This window comes from Oxyura jamaicensis, chromosome 3 (genome assembly GCF_011077185.1).
Source record: "Oxyura jamaicensis isolate SHBP4307 breed ruddy duck chromosome 3, BPBGC_Ojam_1.0, whole genome shotgun sequence".
NCBI classification, from domain to species: Eukaryota; Metazoa; Chordata; class Aves; order Anseriformes; family Anatidae; genus Oxyura; species Oxyura jamaicensis.
In genome coordinates, this window is record NC_048895.1 from 37537051 (window position 1) to 37548853 (window position 11803).

The window sequence follows — 11803 nt, forward strand, 5'->3', positions numbered from 1 at the left end:
GCATTCCAGTCCTCTGCCTGCAAGAGAATGGCAGTCAGATGAGGATTCAGTGTCCCTGTTCCCTTACTTGTGTAAGCAACAGAAAATCCTTCTGTCTGGGTTGGGTAAGCAGCACCCTCTAGCTGTAGCTCCTTCTGCTGGTTCTTCCTCTACTGCTCTCAATAGAGGTAGTGATGCAGGAGCAACCTTCCCAGCTATGGGTGGGTGAACACGGCTCAGCTGTCCACAGCCTCACTGTCCCCACAGTGGCAGGACAGAATGCTATGAAAAAGGATGCTGGTTGATCTGTTCCATGAGAATGCCTGAATGCCTTCAAAGGAGAACAGTGTTTCTTAGACAGAAAAATAAATTCATATTTAATTAAATAAATGTATATGGTTCTCTCTGTGATGTCTTCTAGGCTTGACTGGATTAAAAAAAAAAAAAAAAAAGGATTTTTAAGTTATATGAACATACTGTATTCTTTCTCCACAGATACTGGCCATATTTAGATGGGAAGATAAGAGAAGCTTTAGTTTTACGAAGTATTAAAGTTCGACTTCTCATAAGTTTCTCAAGAGACACAGATCCCCTTACTTTTAACTTTGTTTCATCTCTCAAAGCTATTTGCACTGAAGTTCCAAGCTGTAGTTTGAAAGTTGTAAGTATAATCCATATTGCTTTGAAATCTTAAGATATTCTCCCCTACACCCCACAAAAAAATCAAGAAAACTTCACAACTGGAAAGTGTTCTCTGTTTGTACCAAAGCCTTTACGTTTCATTAAATAACATAGGAACTGTAATATAGTGAACTAAAATAACTTCTAGTAGTAACAGACATTGAAATTAAGACAGAAAAATAGAATGATGCCAAAAGGCAGTCTGTGTGGGGGACAGCTTGCAGAAAACACTACATCTGGTCTTTCATGGCAAAGCTAGCAGAGTGAACTGTAGCCGTATGTCTTGTTTATGCTGGCTGGTAAGAGTAAATGTGACAGCACAAACGTGTTTTAGTCTGAATTTGTGTAACCTTACTGTTCATCTGCATAAGTATCTATTTTTCCTTTACCGAAGTACAAAGCATAAGAAAAAATAGTACTTTATGTTAAATTGAGGTTGCAAATTCAGGATTACAAAAATTAGAAGTATTATGTGTTTGCATAAGGCATGCAATCAGAAAGAGAAATGTCTAGTGTTACATGTGTATCAGAGAACAGTGTATGGTATGCATGGTAAGTACTACTTTAGATTTGATACAATTCATTTCTATGAAATTAAGGGATACTGCTAATCAGTCATCTTGAATCAATTTTTATTTCTTTCAGATAACTGCCTTAAGAAATCCCCCTTTTTTTTTTCTTGTTTTTCACTGACAACAATTGCAGGGGAAAAGAAGTATTGTGTTACACTGTGGTATCTTATGTATATATCTAGAAATAGATTTTTGCTTTAAAATACAGTTATTACCAGTTTCTTAAAGTGAGAAGCAGCATAAAGTGTGTTTTTAAGACAAAAACAATGTATGACTGACAATGCTTAAGCCACTTCAATTTAAGTAACTTACTTGTTATGTATTCATTGAAATTTTATGTATTAAAATTATTTTTATTTAAAAGGCACCTAACGCTGTACATAGTCATATCCATTTCCATATGCTTAATACAGGTAAAATTTTGAGTACAGATTTTTTTTGTAAAGAACTGAATGACAGAAGGAAAAGAACAACTTCTAGGCAGAGATAGTCTAGCCAGAATCATTGTAGTTAACATAGAAATACAATGATTTCCAGGAAAAAAAAGAGCATAGCAGATTTAAATATAATTTTAAAGGTACAACACAGCTCAGTTGCCTCTGTGCTGTACCTCACAAGTTCTGCACACTGCTCAAGTCACTGCCTTAGGTAAGAACTGATTAAAGAAGATGGCTTTGGTATAATTAATAGCCTAAGGCTCAGACTTTGCTGGTAACTATTCAATTTTGGCTGAAACTGCACCACCGGCTTCATCATGGCACGTATTTACTTCACAAAACATGACAGATGAGCACTTTAAAAATATATATATATTAATTTCCTTTGTATTCATCTGTTCTAGCCAGAATCAAAGTGTAATAATGTGTGTGCATGTTGGAGAGGAAACACAAACTCTACAGAAAATACTGTCATGTGCAGGCACATACTATATTTTTATACACAAGAATTTTGCAATTTTAAGAGAAATTCAAGTTACAAATTCTGATTGAAAACTTAAATTGCTGACCTGTCCCAATGCCTTAATAATGCTCTGACCGAGATCACACCCTCCCACTCCCAAGTTCTCTTGGGGATAACATAGCTGAGTCCTAGAAAGCATATTTAATAACTTTTTTCTTCCCTCTAGCTTTTGTTCCCAGTGGCATGCCTTGCCATGCTTGTGGAGTCTGGTTTGTTAGCATTAAGAATTATTGGACTAAACTGACACTGCTTTGAGACTGTAAATTCAATACACGTATTCTGAAAAAAGATGACTTAAGAAGAATTTATGAAGAAGCTTTGTTTAGGGACATAGTAAATGCAGCAAGCACCCAGCCTAATACCAAAGAGTTAAACTGCATACCAAACTGCTGCTCCTTTAGGGAGCTCTGTCCTGCTCTCTGCACTGAACCAAATGGGACCATGTAATTAAAGCTTCAGTCATAAAGGGTAAAGTCAAGGTGAAGTGCTCATTGGCGTGTCTTGGCACCTTCATTCTAGTACTCACGTTTTGTGTTCTTGACATCTGAAGCACATCTTCCATGCATGAATGCTCGGTCTAACTCCCAAAAGGTGCTTTAGAAGAGGTCCAGCTCTGTTGCTTACAGTGCTGACCAGAAGCAGGTGGATGCTTCTCAAGAGCCCACAGGAAGCCTGAGCTGGAGTAAAGCAACATCAGGGAACTGGAGCCCAGGCAGGAGTGCAATGGACCAGGCGTACGGTTCTATGGCACAAACCATTCTTGAGCCTCCACCTGAAAGCTGTACAGGTATATTAATGCTAGGGTAAGATAGGAAAAAACAAAACCTTTTGCTAATCTTCAGGAAACGAAAAATACCAAAATACAGATGTTCTGTAAGTCAAAAAAGTGCTGTATATTAACTACGAAACCTTCGCTCCCAAGCACCAACTGAATGTACAAGTTCTAAACTCCTAAAATAAGTATGGAAAAGATGAACGAAACTTTAACCCAAGGTGGTGGTATTATTAGCACAGTATTTCTGCTAAAGGTGCGCATTAGAGAATATTAGTCTGTGCTGCTGCTTACTGCTGGTGATAGTTTACTTGCCCATCAAACTACATTTGTGTACTCTGTGAGGGCAGATGCAGCTCCCTACTGGTATCGGCATTGTCCATGAATTAATGACTTGTCTGCTGTTGCTGGAGAACACACATTTTCCAGCATTCTTTTTCCTGCCTGAAGCTGAAATCTTCTCTTCTATAAGCTTATACAAATAAGAAACTGGCATGTGATTTTTCAGTTCATCACATCTGTTGAATCTATCTCAATGTCACAACTCTAAGTTTCTATGAAGATTGTGCTTGGCTTTTCTTTTGCAACAAAATATGCGACTTTTTGCTAAATCTCATAGCCCTGGGAAGAGAGCTTATCATGTTTTGTTTCCTGGCATTGAATAATTTACCATTTACAATTTTTAGACTAGTTCCTACAGTAATAGTCAGTTACACAGCAGGTTGATTCAGCTTCCAAATCACCTGGAAGAGTTAAATGTCCTTGAAGGACAGCCTATGGCTGCTAACTATCTCAGTTCCTGTTCTGTTGTGCAGAGAATAACATGAACATTTCTTCTGGCTTTAGCCAGTAGTTCAAGCCATTTTCAGATCCATCTCCAACTTGCTAAGTGCATAGTGTCTGTCAATGGTACATGCTTGTACAGAAGTTCCTCAGGCACACAGAGCAGATGCAGTGTACAGCCACTTTCATCAATAATGTATCGTGAATTAGATTTGTTCTGAGGCTCTACACCATAACCTCAATCAAAGTTTCCAAGTCATGCAGTAAATATTTAATTTCTACTTCATCATGTTATTCTCCACTTCTGTTTTTGGAATCTGTGTCTAGCTATTAATTTCCTTGATGAAACAAACATTACTTAGTTTTGTACTGGAAAATCTTCCCGTCTGGCACTGAGCCAGTTAAGGAGTGCATTACAACTCCTCAAAAGAAATCTATCAGGCATCACACTTCAGGGTGAAACAGATGCATTTTCCTCTTGTCTGGTAAATCTGGTCTTTGTCTAGGCGGTTTTGAAAAGTTTCTGAGATCGGCACAGTTTCCAGCAGGAAACTTGCCAATGTGCCAGATAAAGGTAAGAATTCAACTTCTTGTCTTACCGGGAAGTATGTACCCGGAAGCAGATGTCAAATGCCAGGGCTTTTTGATGAACGTGGAAATGAACTAACAAGTTTCTGTCTCTCATTATGCAGAACACATTTTTTTTTTTTCTCTTCATTTCATAGCATTTATTATCCAGCATTGTATTGCTTATAATATGCAGTAGCTATTTACTGTGTATACTTCACAATGCCAGGGTATACTGAATATCACAAGCTATGAGAATTTAGTATGAAATACAACATGCAGTACTTTATGAAAATTACTGCTTGCCTATAACCCTGAGCTGAGCACTAACTTATTTTCAATAAAGAGTAGAAGAGCAGAATATATTTTTTCCATGCAACAAAATGGTTCTTATTAACCTAAACTCCAATCTGTTTTATGGCAGAAATTCTTTGACCTTGAAGAAGAGAATGCATGCTTTCTTAAAGAACAGAAGAACACTTCCCTTCCCAAACTGAACCGTAATAAATATATGGTGACTGATGGAGCTGCATACATTGGTAAGTAACCACATCTCAATAAATATTTGTTTGTTAGTCAAAAGCCTTAAACAATACCCATTTATGAATGAGGAATCTACAGCTGATATGCTTGTTAATTAAAATACTGGTCTAATTTCTCTGGGAACCTGGATGAAGACTGAGCTTTGAACCTCTTGTCATTTAAAAATTCTTAAATTTATTTTTCCTATCAGTTTCTCAAAAGCAACACACTGCTTTCAGTAGTTAAAAATAGACTTAAAACTTCAACATACTTTATGAAGTAAGAGTAAGTATGTTCATCAACATATTACCTGTTTCTGCAATCCAGCAAAGGTGGACTGCTCTCTATTTCCCGTGTCATTAATAAACCTATGCTAGATTAGTAAATAAACCTAGAAACTACTCCACAAATGGCTGTTACCTTCCAACGTCATCTTACTCCATTTAACTATGAAGACATTTCAGACTACCTCCTTTTATTAATGTTAGATATGTGCCTAATTGGTATTTTGAGTTAAGGTACATTTAAATAAAGTCTATTCATGGCACCTAGCAGAAGTTTACCATCAGTCAAATGCTAACTGAATGCATGACAAAAACTTAAATATATATGCAGATGTAAAACTGACTGAGCTGTGCTTGAGCTGAAGGGTCAGAAAAGGGCTACTGAATCAAAAAGTTTAAGATTTTACTAAGTCAATGAGAAAACAGGCGCTCAAATATGCTGCAGCTTGATGATGCTTTAGTTGCCAGCTTACTCACCCTGACTTACTGCAAGGGCTTAAAGCCAGTATTCACTGAGGGAGTTGGGGTGAAGAAAGCCTGCCAACACAGAAGCATGTCCATGCGCACAGATGAAGAGTAAGACAATCACAAGTAGTACAGAGAGATGACCAAAAGCTCCTCTGAAAAGCTCACATTCATGGGCTCTTAACATGCACCCACACCCCTCTCAATCTACCCAAATCTTTTCACTTCAAGTAGCTGAGCTCATTCCTCTCTGGTCTCGTAAGTATTTTATGAGCTCCGAAATCATCTTTTTACTCCATTTTAAATTATAATACCCAGATCAAATTTCATTACCTTGTGAAGTGTCTACACAGTATGGGTCCTTAGCTGTTTTTGTTGTGGTGTTTTTTTTTCCCCTATATATATTTACACACACACAGATGTAAAGACAAAGAAATAAAGCTGTGCAAAAGTAATACAAATACATGTTAAGGACCTGATTTATCTTCTACTTGAAAGCATAGTAAAAAAGGTCCCTTAAAAAGAGGCTTCAATTTACCATTGTTTACAGTTTCAGAATTCTTAATGTTTCATATTGAAGTAGCTTGACTCCCAAAGAAAGGGTATAAATTTCTCAGATACATTCAAGTCTTACAAACGTTCAGACATTCTGTTTTGAAAGATTGCTCTAGTAACAGCATTTTTTTTCTCCAAAATACTACATATATTATAAATGTAGATCTTAAATAGTTTTGAGTTCTAGAGAAATATAAATACGTAAATTAAACACTTGGTTTACCTGTTTTCCATTAATCCAGTTACCCTCTTTGACTTGCTACCATCAGCATCTGAAATTCTCATTTATTACCTTAGACTTTGACAAGGTGGGTAGTAACCAATAGAGTAAAACAGTAAAACCTGTTTCAGTTTTCTGAAATACCTGTCAAGAGGTAACCTGTCTAATGGTTTGGTGCAGTATTATGGAGCAACCACTATTCATCCATGTACTTTAATTTGTTTATAAAGCCCCAAAATATTTTCATTCTAGGCACTGAAAAGGTTAATGAATAAAGTATATGGAGTTTTTTTAATGTATATATATACACACACTATGTATATACACGCACACACACTATATATATATATATACACATACATAGTACACAGAAAGCAGGAGCAAATGAGTTTTGAATGATTACTTTTTAAATAAAGAACTTGTTTTCACTCATTGTATATTCCTGCCTTTACTTGTAGGTAATTTTGATTGGGTAGGAAATGCATTTACGCAGAACGCTGGAGCGGGCCTTGTAATCAACCAAGCAGACGCGGGGAACAGCACAAGCATCATAAAGCAACTCAAGGCTGTTTTTGAAAGAGACTGGTATTCACATTATGCCAAAAGTTTACAACCAACAAAAATCCCAAACTGCTTTAATCACAAACTTAATAAAGCAACATCAAATAAGACTGCCATGAGCAATGTGAATTAGAAAGACTATTTTACTGCTTAGTACGATGAAGAATTACATTGGGTATAGCCCTCTTTCATATTTACATATTTACAGACAAAAGACTTAAAAAAGCAAAAAAAAAAAAAAGGTTGGTTGGGGGGTGTTTTTAGGAAAAAGCACACTTATATAAACTATCTAAACTATATTCTCTATATTAAGACTTTCAAATTTGTTACTTCTGACACTGAATGTCAATTTTTGCTTCCATGTTAATTTTAACGTTCCTCATTTGAACTTAACAGAAACAGAAGAATTGACTGAGGCTGTTTTCAGAGTTTCGCTAATTGCCATCCTAGCTAGAATGAACCCTTGGCAGAACTAAGTTCTTAGCTATGAAGTGGCACTCCAAGATCAGTTATTACTGACAAACAAGTAGATGGTAGGTTTGCCCTATTAGAAAACAGAAGAATAAGCAAATATTCACCTATACAAATTATCCCCTTTAAATAAATATCCAATCATGTAAGTCTTCTCTAGTTTTGAACATTTAGTTAAAGCATAATCTTTTCTAAATAGCCTTAAAATACATTACAGTTACAGTACTGGTAATTCATCTCCTAAGAGAATGAGAAGATATTGAGGGACTGGTGTTGGCCTAATCAAATTCATGATAATCACTAAAACCTCTCAGCTAAATTAATTTTCAAAGTAATATGGATTCATTTCAACCTAACAGTTATTTCTAATGACAGTATTATCTAACAATGTACATCTCTGTATTACAAGCAAAGAACTAGGGAGTGCAAGAAAAATCAGTCCAAGAACAAATTTTTCTAAAGGTCGAAGTTTTTCAAGTATATAGAATAAAAAATAAAAATAAAAATAAAATACTGCTTTTTTGGAAGGTCAAAGGTTGTGCAAAATTATGTAAAAATTGTTGTTAAATGATAACATATTCATTTTCACACATTTTTTTCTTTCCTGTCACTTAAAAAAAATGCAAAATGGCTTTTTTTTTAAAAATGTTGTCCACATAGGCGAATATATCAGCATAAACTGAACTGTTCTGTAAAAGTGTGAATTTGCTCTTTAAAAAGATTCTTTTCCAGAACTGTATTAGCTTAGTTTCTTAATGAAAACATTTCATTACTATCCTGCTTCTGCTGAAGAAATACAGCCATGAAAGCAAACTGCATTCTCCATTATGTTAATAATTAATGTAACTCTTTCCAAATGCAGACTGTTCTCACCCGGCTGTATATTACAGAAGGCATGTTTTCAAAGCAGTGGGTTAAGAGATACCAAAACCAAAAATGTCCCAATGGATTATTTTAATCTTAAAACTAAGTTAAAACGCCACCTTGACTTTCAAAATACAAGTTTCATTTAAAAGTTTTTTTTTTAAAAAAAAAAAAAAGGTCAATTTTATTTTAAAGTAAGCACAGTTTAGGAAATTATGAAAAGGTCATGTATGCACAACTTCAGAATACTATTTTGCCAGCAAGAGATAGAGACACACCATGAAACTGGTTAGGACTGCAAATGGCACACTTTTAACAATCACTGTGTTTCTTTTGCAATTTCCCAGGTGTATATCATCTTACTAGAAAGAATGAAAAAAAAAATAGTTTTCAACTTTTACATAAGATTCTGCACAGTTCTAATGTTACAGAACATTTGATAATATTCAGATAAACCCATGCAATTTATTAGACTTTCCTCCTGAAGGACAACATATATTCTGACATTTGTGTAAGAAACAAACAAACAAATCTAGAAAGAAAAAGGTTACCTGAGTCGCTTAAAAGGAGGCATCTTTGGGAAGAGAAAATTTTGTATTTTCTCTCTTCTGTATATAACTTTACTATACGTATTGCAAGAACAATAGAGATCCCCAGCACATAATCTGAGATTTTAAAAATTATTATTATTTTCATCCAGATTCATTTCTTGTGAAACTCTTACCAATTTCAGCCATTGGTTACATCACCAATGAATTTAGCCTTTGGAGTCAATGCAAAAAAAAAAGGGGCGGGGGGATTAAAAACCGATTGAGATAGTTTTAAATTTTCTGAGAGATCAAAAATGGTCCCCATGGATGGGTAATCTTAAAGCTTGAGATAAATTTACTACTCTGTTTTTACTAAGATTAAAAAAAAAAAAAAAGACACCCCTCCCTCCCCACTTTTCAGAGTTGTAGCACCTGATGGCAATAATATAATAATATACAAGAAGAATCACTGTAATATTTTTCCCTCTTGTATTATGGATACTAGAAATGTGTTAAGTTTTTGAAGTGACATTTTGTACAAGTAATGAAGAATCTCAGTGCAACAGAAATTTGTCAAATGCTAAAGCTAATCTTTTTTTCAAATCAGTATTTAGTGATGAGATCAGACTGTGGAGTTACCACTGACCTTCTATTTAGGATAGCAAATGAATGATTCAGATATAATAGTTTCATTGAACTGATCCTAGGGAAATACAATCATAAAGATTAACTGGTCCCTCAGTTAACAACTGCATTCTTACTGACTTGACAAACAAATTCTGGTGCTTCAATGACCCACTCCCGCCCCCCCAAAAAAGCTGATACATAGAAGTACTTTTTAAAAGTAGTAGTATATTCTGTTTTTATGATTGATCGGGGTTTTTCTGAGCAACTTTAATGAGAAATAGTGGTCAGCCATCCTACAGCTGGTCTGGCAGGCTCAAATTTCATTTTGTATAACGAACGTATGGATTGCTATCTTAATAGCTATTTACAATGGCAGCAGCTCCAAAGTAGTACAGAAGGCTTTGGTCTGTTACATTAGCCAAAAGACAAAGTGCATCGTTGGACTTCAGCAAGTTGGAAATTAATGAAAAAACAAACAAACAAAAAAAAGCAGATTCTTTTTTAAATCTGTTACAGCCAATTATTTGTTTTAGGTTAGCATTGTCCCCATTTAACTAGATTTGCTACAGCAGCCTCAATTCTGGCTTCAGCTCCTTCTGTCAATGTAAATAAATCCGTAGAAAATCCATTACAGTTATTTCACGTTGGTTTAGCAGGGATCAATCTAGACCAGTTTCCTCTTGCTTTAGTTCTTCTGAATATCACCATTGCATAGCAAATTTCCAACCTTAACAGGAATGCATTCTGTAATTCCTCACACACCTCACAGGCATAAAATCCAAAAGATGCACTTTCTCTAACCCCCATTCTAACTGGTATTGGTAACTCTGTCATATTAAAGGCGATTTCCTAAGCAGAACGGCTTTATTCTTAAAGAATACAGACTGTAATTGTTGTTTGCTGCAAACATTTACTAGTGCCTTATTCATAGAAGTTTTTGTTTAACTGTTCCTCACGTCAAGTCCTGCTAACATCTTGTATCTAGTACTGAAAGGCATACAGCAAGCTTCCTAAGAAAGAAGACTACACATTGTGATGTTTACAGGTTAGTACATAAATCTAGAGTCACAAAAAACAAACATGGTATGTTGGTCCAAACCACAAGCACTTAAACCCAAGCATTTTTATCTAAGTGCAGTTCTAAAACTTATTTCACAAATTACTCCTGCCTTTATTATCCAATAATCCACAACATGGTTGGAGCAGTCTGTCCTGCCAAGGTGTAAAAATAAATGCAATCTGAATTCTCCCAACACCTGACTGACAGCAAAAGGATCACCACAGAAATTCCTTTCAGCCAAGGGTGAAGCCCAAATCTCATACAGTGGTTACTTTACAAATCTCACACGATATGCCGCAAGCTGTTTTGGGTAGGCTACTACTTTTTTCTGCCTCTTGCATGTACTGTTACTTATCATGCTGCAAGCCAAACAACGAACAGGTATTTGGGGCTTTGCCTTTGGGAGTCTTTTTGGTGGTAGGGAATGGGCGTTTTTATTTTGTCTTTAACACAGGAAGAAAAGTGGCAATAGAGTGGGCATAAAACTGAAGCACTCCCCTTAATGAGTATCTGCAGCTACTTTCGCTTTCTCTGCGAAGAGCAGAGAAGCAGCATGATGTGCCATGACACAATGGCTGTAACTGTAACCTGTCAGGAACAGAATTAAGTTTTTGTCTCTTTGTTTTTTCTCCTCAGCATTTTTTTCTAAGAAATACATATTTCAACGTGGGGCCTTGCTGTACAAGGTTTTACAGGGCCCAGTATTCCTTCCAGCAAATCCAGGCTCTAGAGGGGGTTCAGGGGAGAGAAGATAAGAATGAAGTAAATAAAAATGCTCAGAATGCTACTCTTCAGACCTGTTACTTGCATTCCTACTAGCTACCTAAATTCTTTCTACTACTTTTTGTTGCATTTTACATAGCTAAAAACTCAACTAAGCTCTGCGCAAGCACTACCTGCCATTTAACCCTTCTGAGGAGAAATCCAGAGAATTTCTATGTTGATTTTTTTGTTTTTGTGACTTTAGTGTGTGCTTATTGAAAAATAGCACAGACTTTCTCAGTAAGATGGTAAGACATCAGCTGGCTATTCCAGATTTTCAAACTGAAGTCATATCTTCCTCCTGAATATCATGCACTTAACTTCTGAGACTGGCCTTATAGAGAGCTCTAAGACATCTTAACTATTCTGAACTTCAAAATTAACCCTTCATTTTTACACAAAAACACTAATAACATGTATAGTATGTTCACAGAATCACAGAATTTCTAGGTTGGAAGAGACCTCAAGATCATCAAGTCCAACCTCTGACCTAACACTAACAGTCCCCACTAAACCATATCCCTAAGCTCTACAGAGTTCCCAGAGAGTTCCCAGAGAGTAACTTCTG

The 11803-nt window shown here is 35.8% G+C and overlaps 1 protein-coding gene across 11 annotated transcripts in view; it reads left to right on the forward strand.

The window, feature by feature from the left end:
* PLD5 (phospholipase D family member 5) overlaps window positions 1-9882 on the forward strand; it is a 198377-nt gene extending 188495 nt beyond the window's left edge. For all 11 annotated transcript variants that reach the window (XM_035320752.1, XM_035320748.1, XM_035320749.1 and 8 more), the window contains 3 exons: window positions 475-640; window positions 4739-4853; window positions 6819-9882. In XM_035320752.1, the coding sequence (XP_035176643.1) occupies window positions 475-640; window positions 4739-4853; window positions 6819-7054 (517 nt within the window). In that variant the 3' untranslated portion in view covers window positions 7055-9882. The remainder of the gene's footprint in view (window positions 1-474; window positions 641-4738; window positions 4854-6818) is intronic.
* Window positions 9883-11803: the final 1921 nt, after the last annotated feature.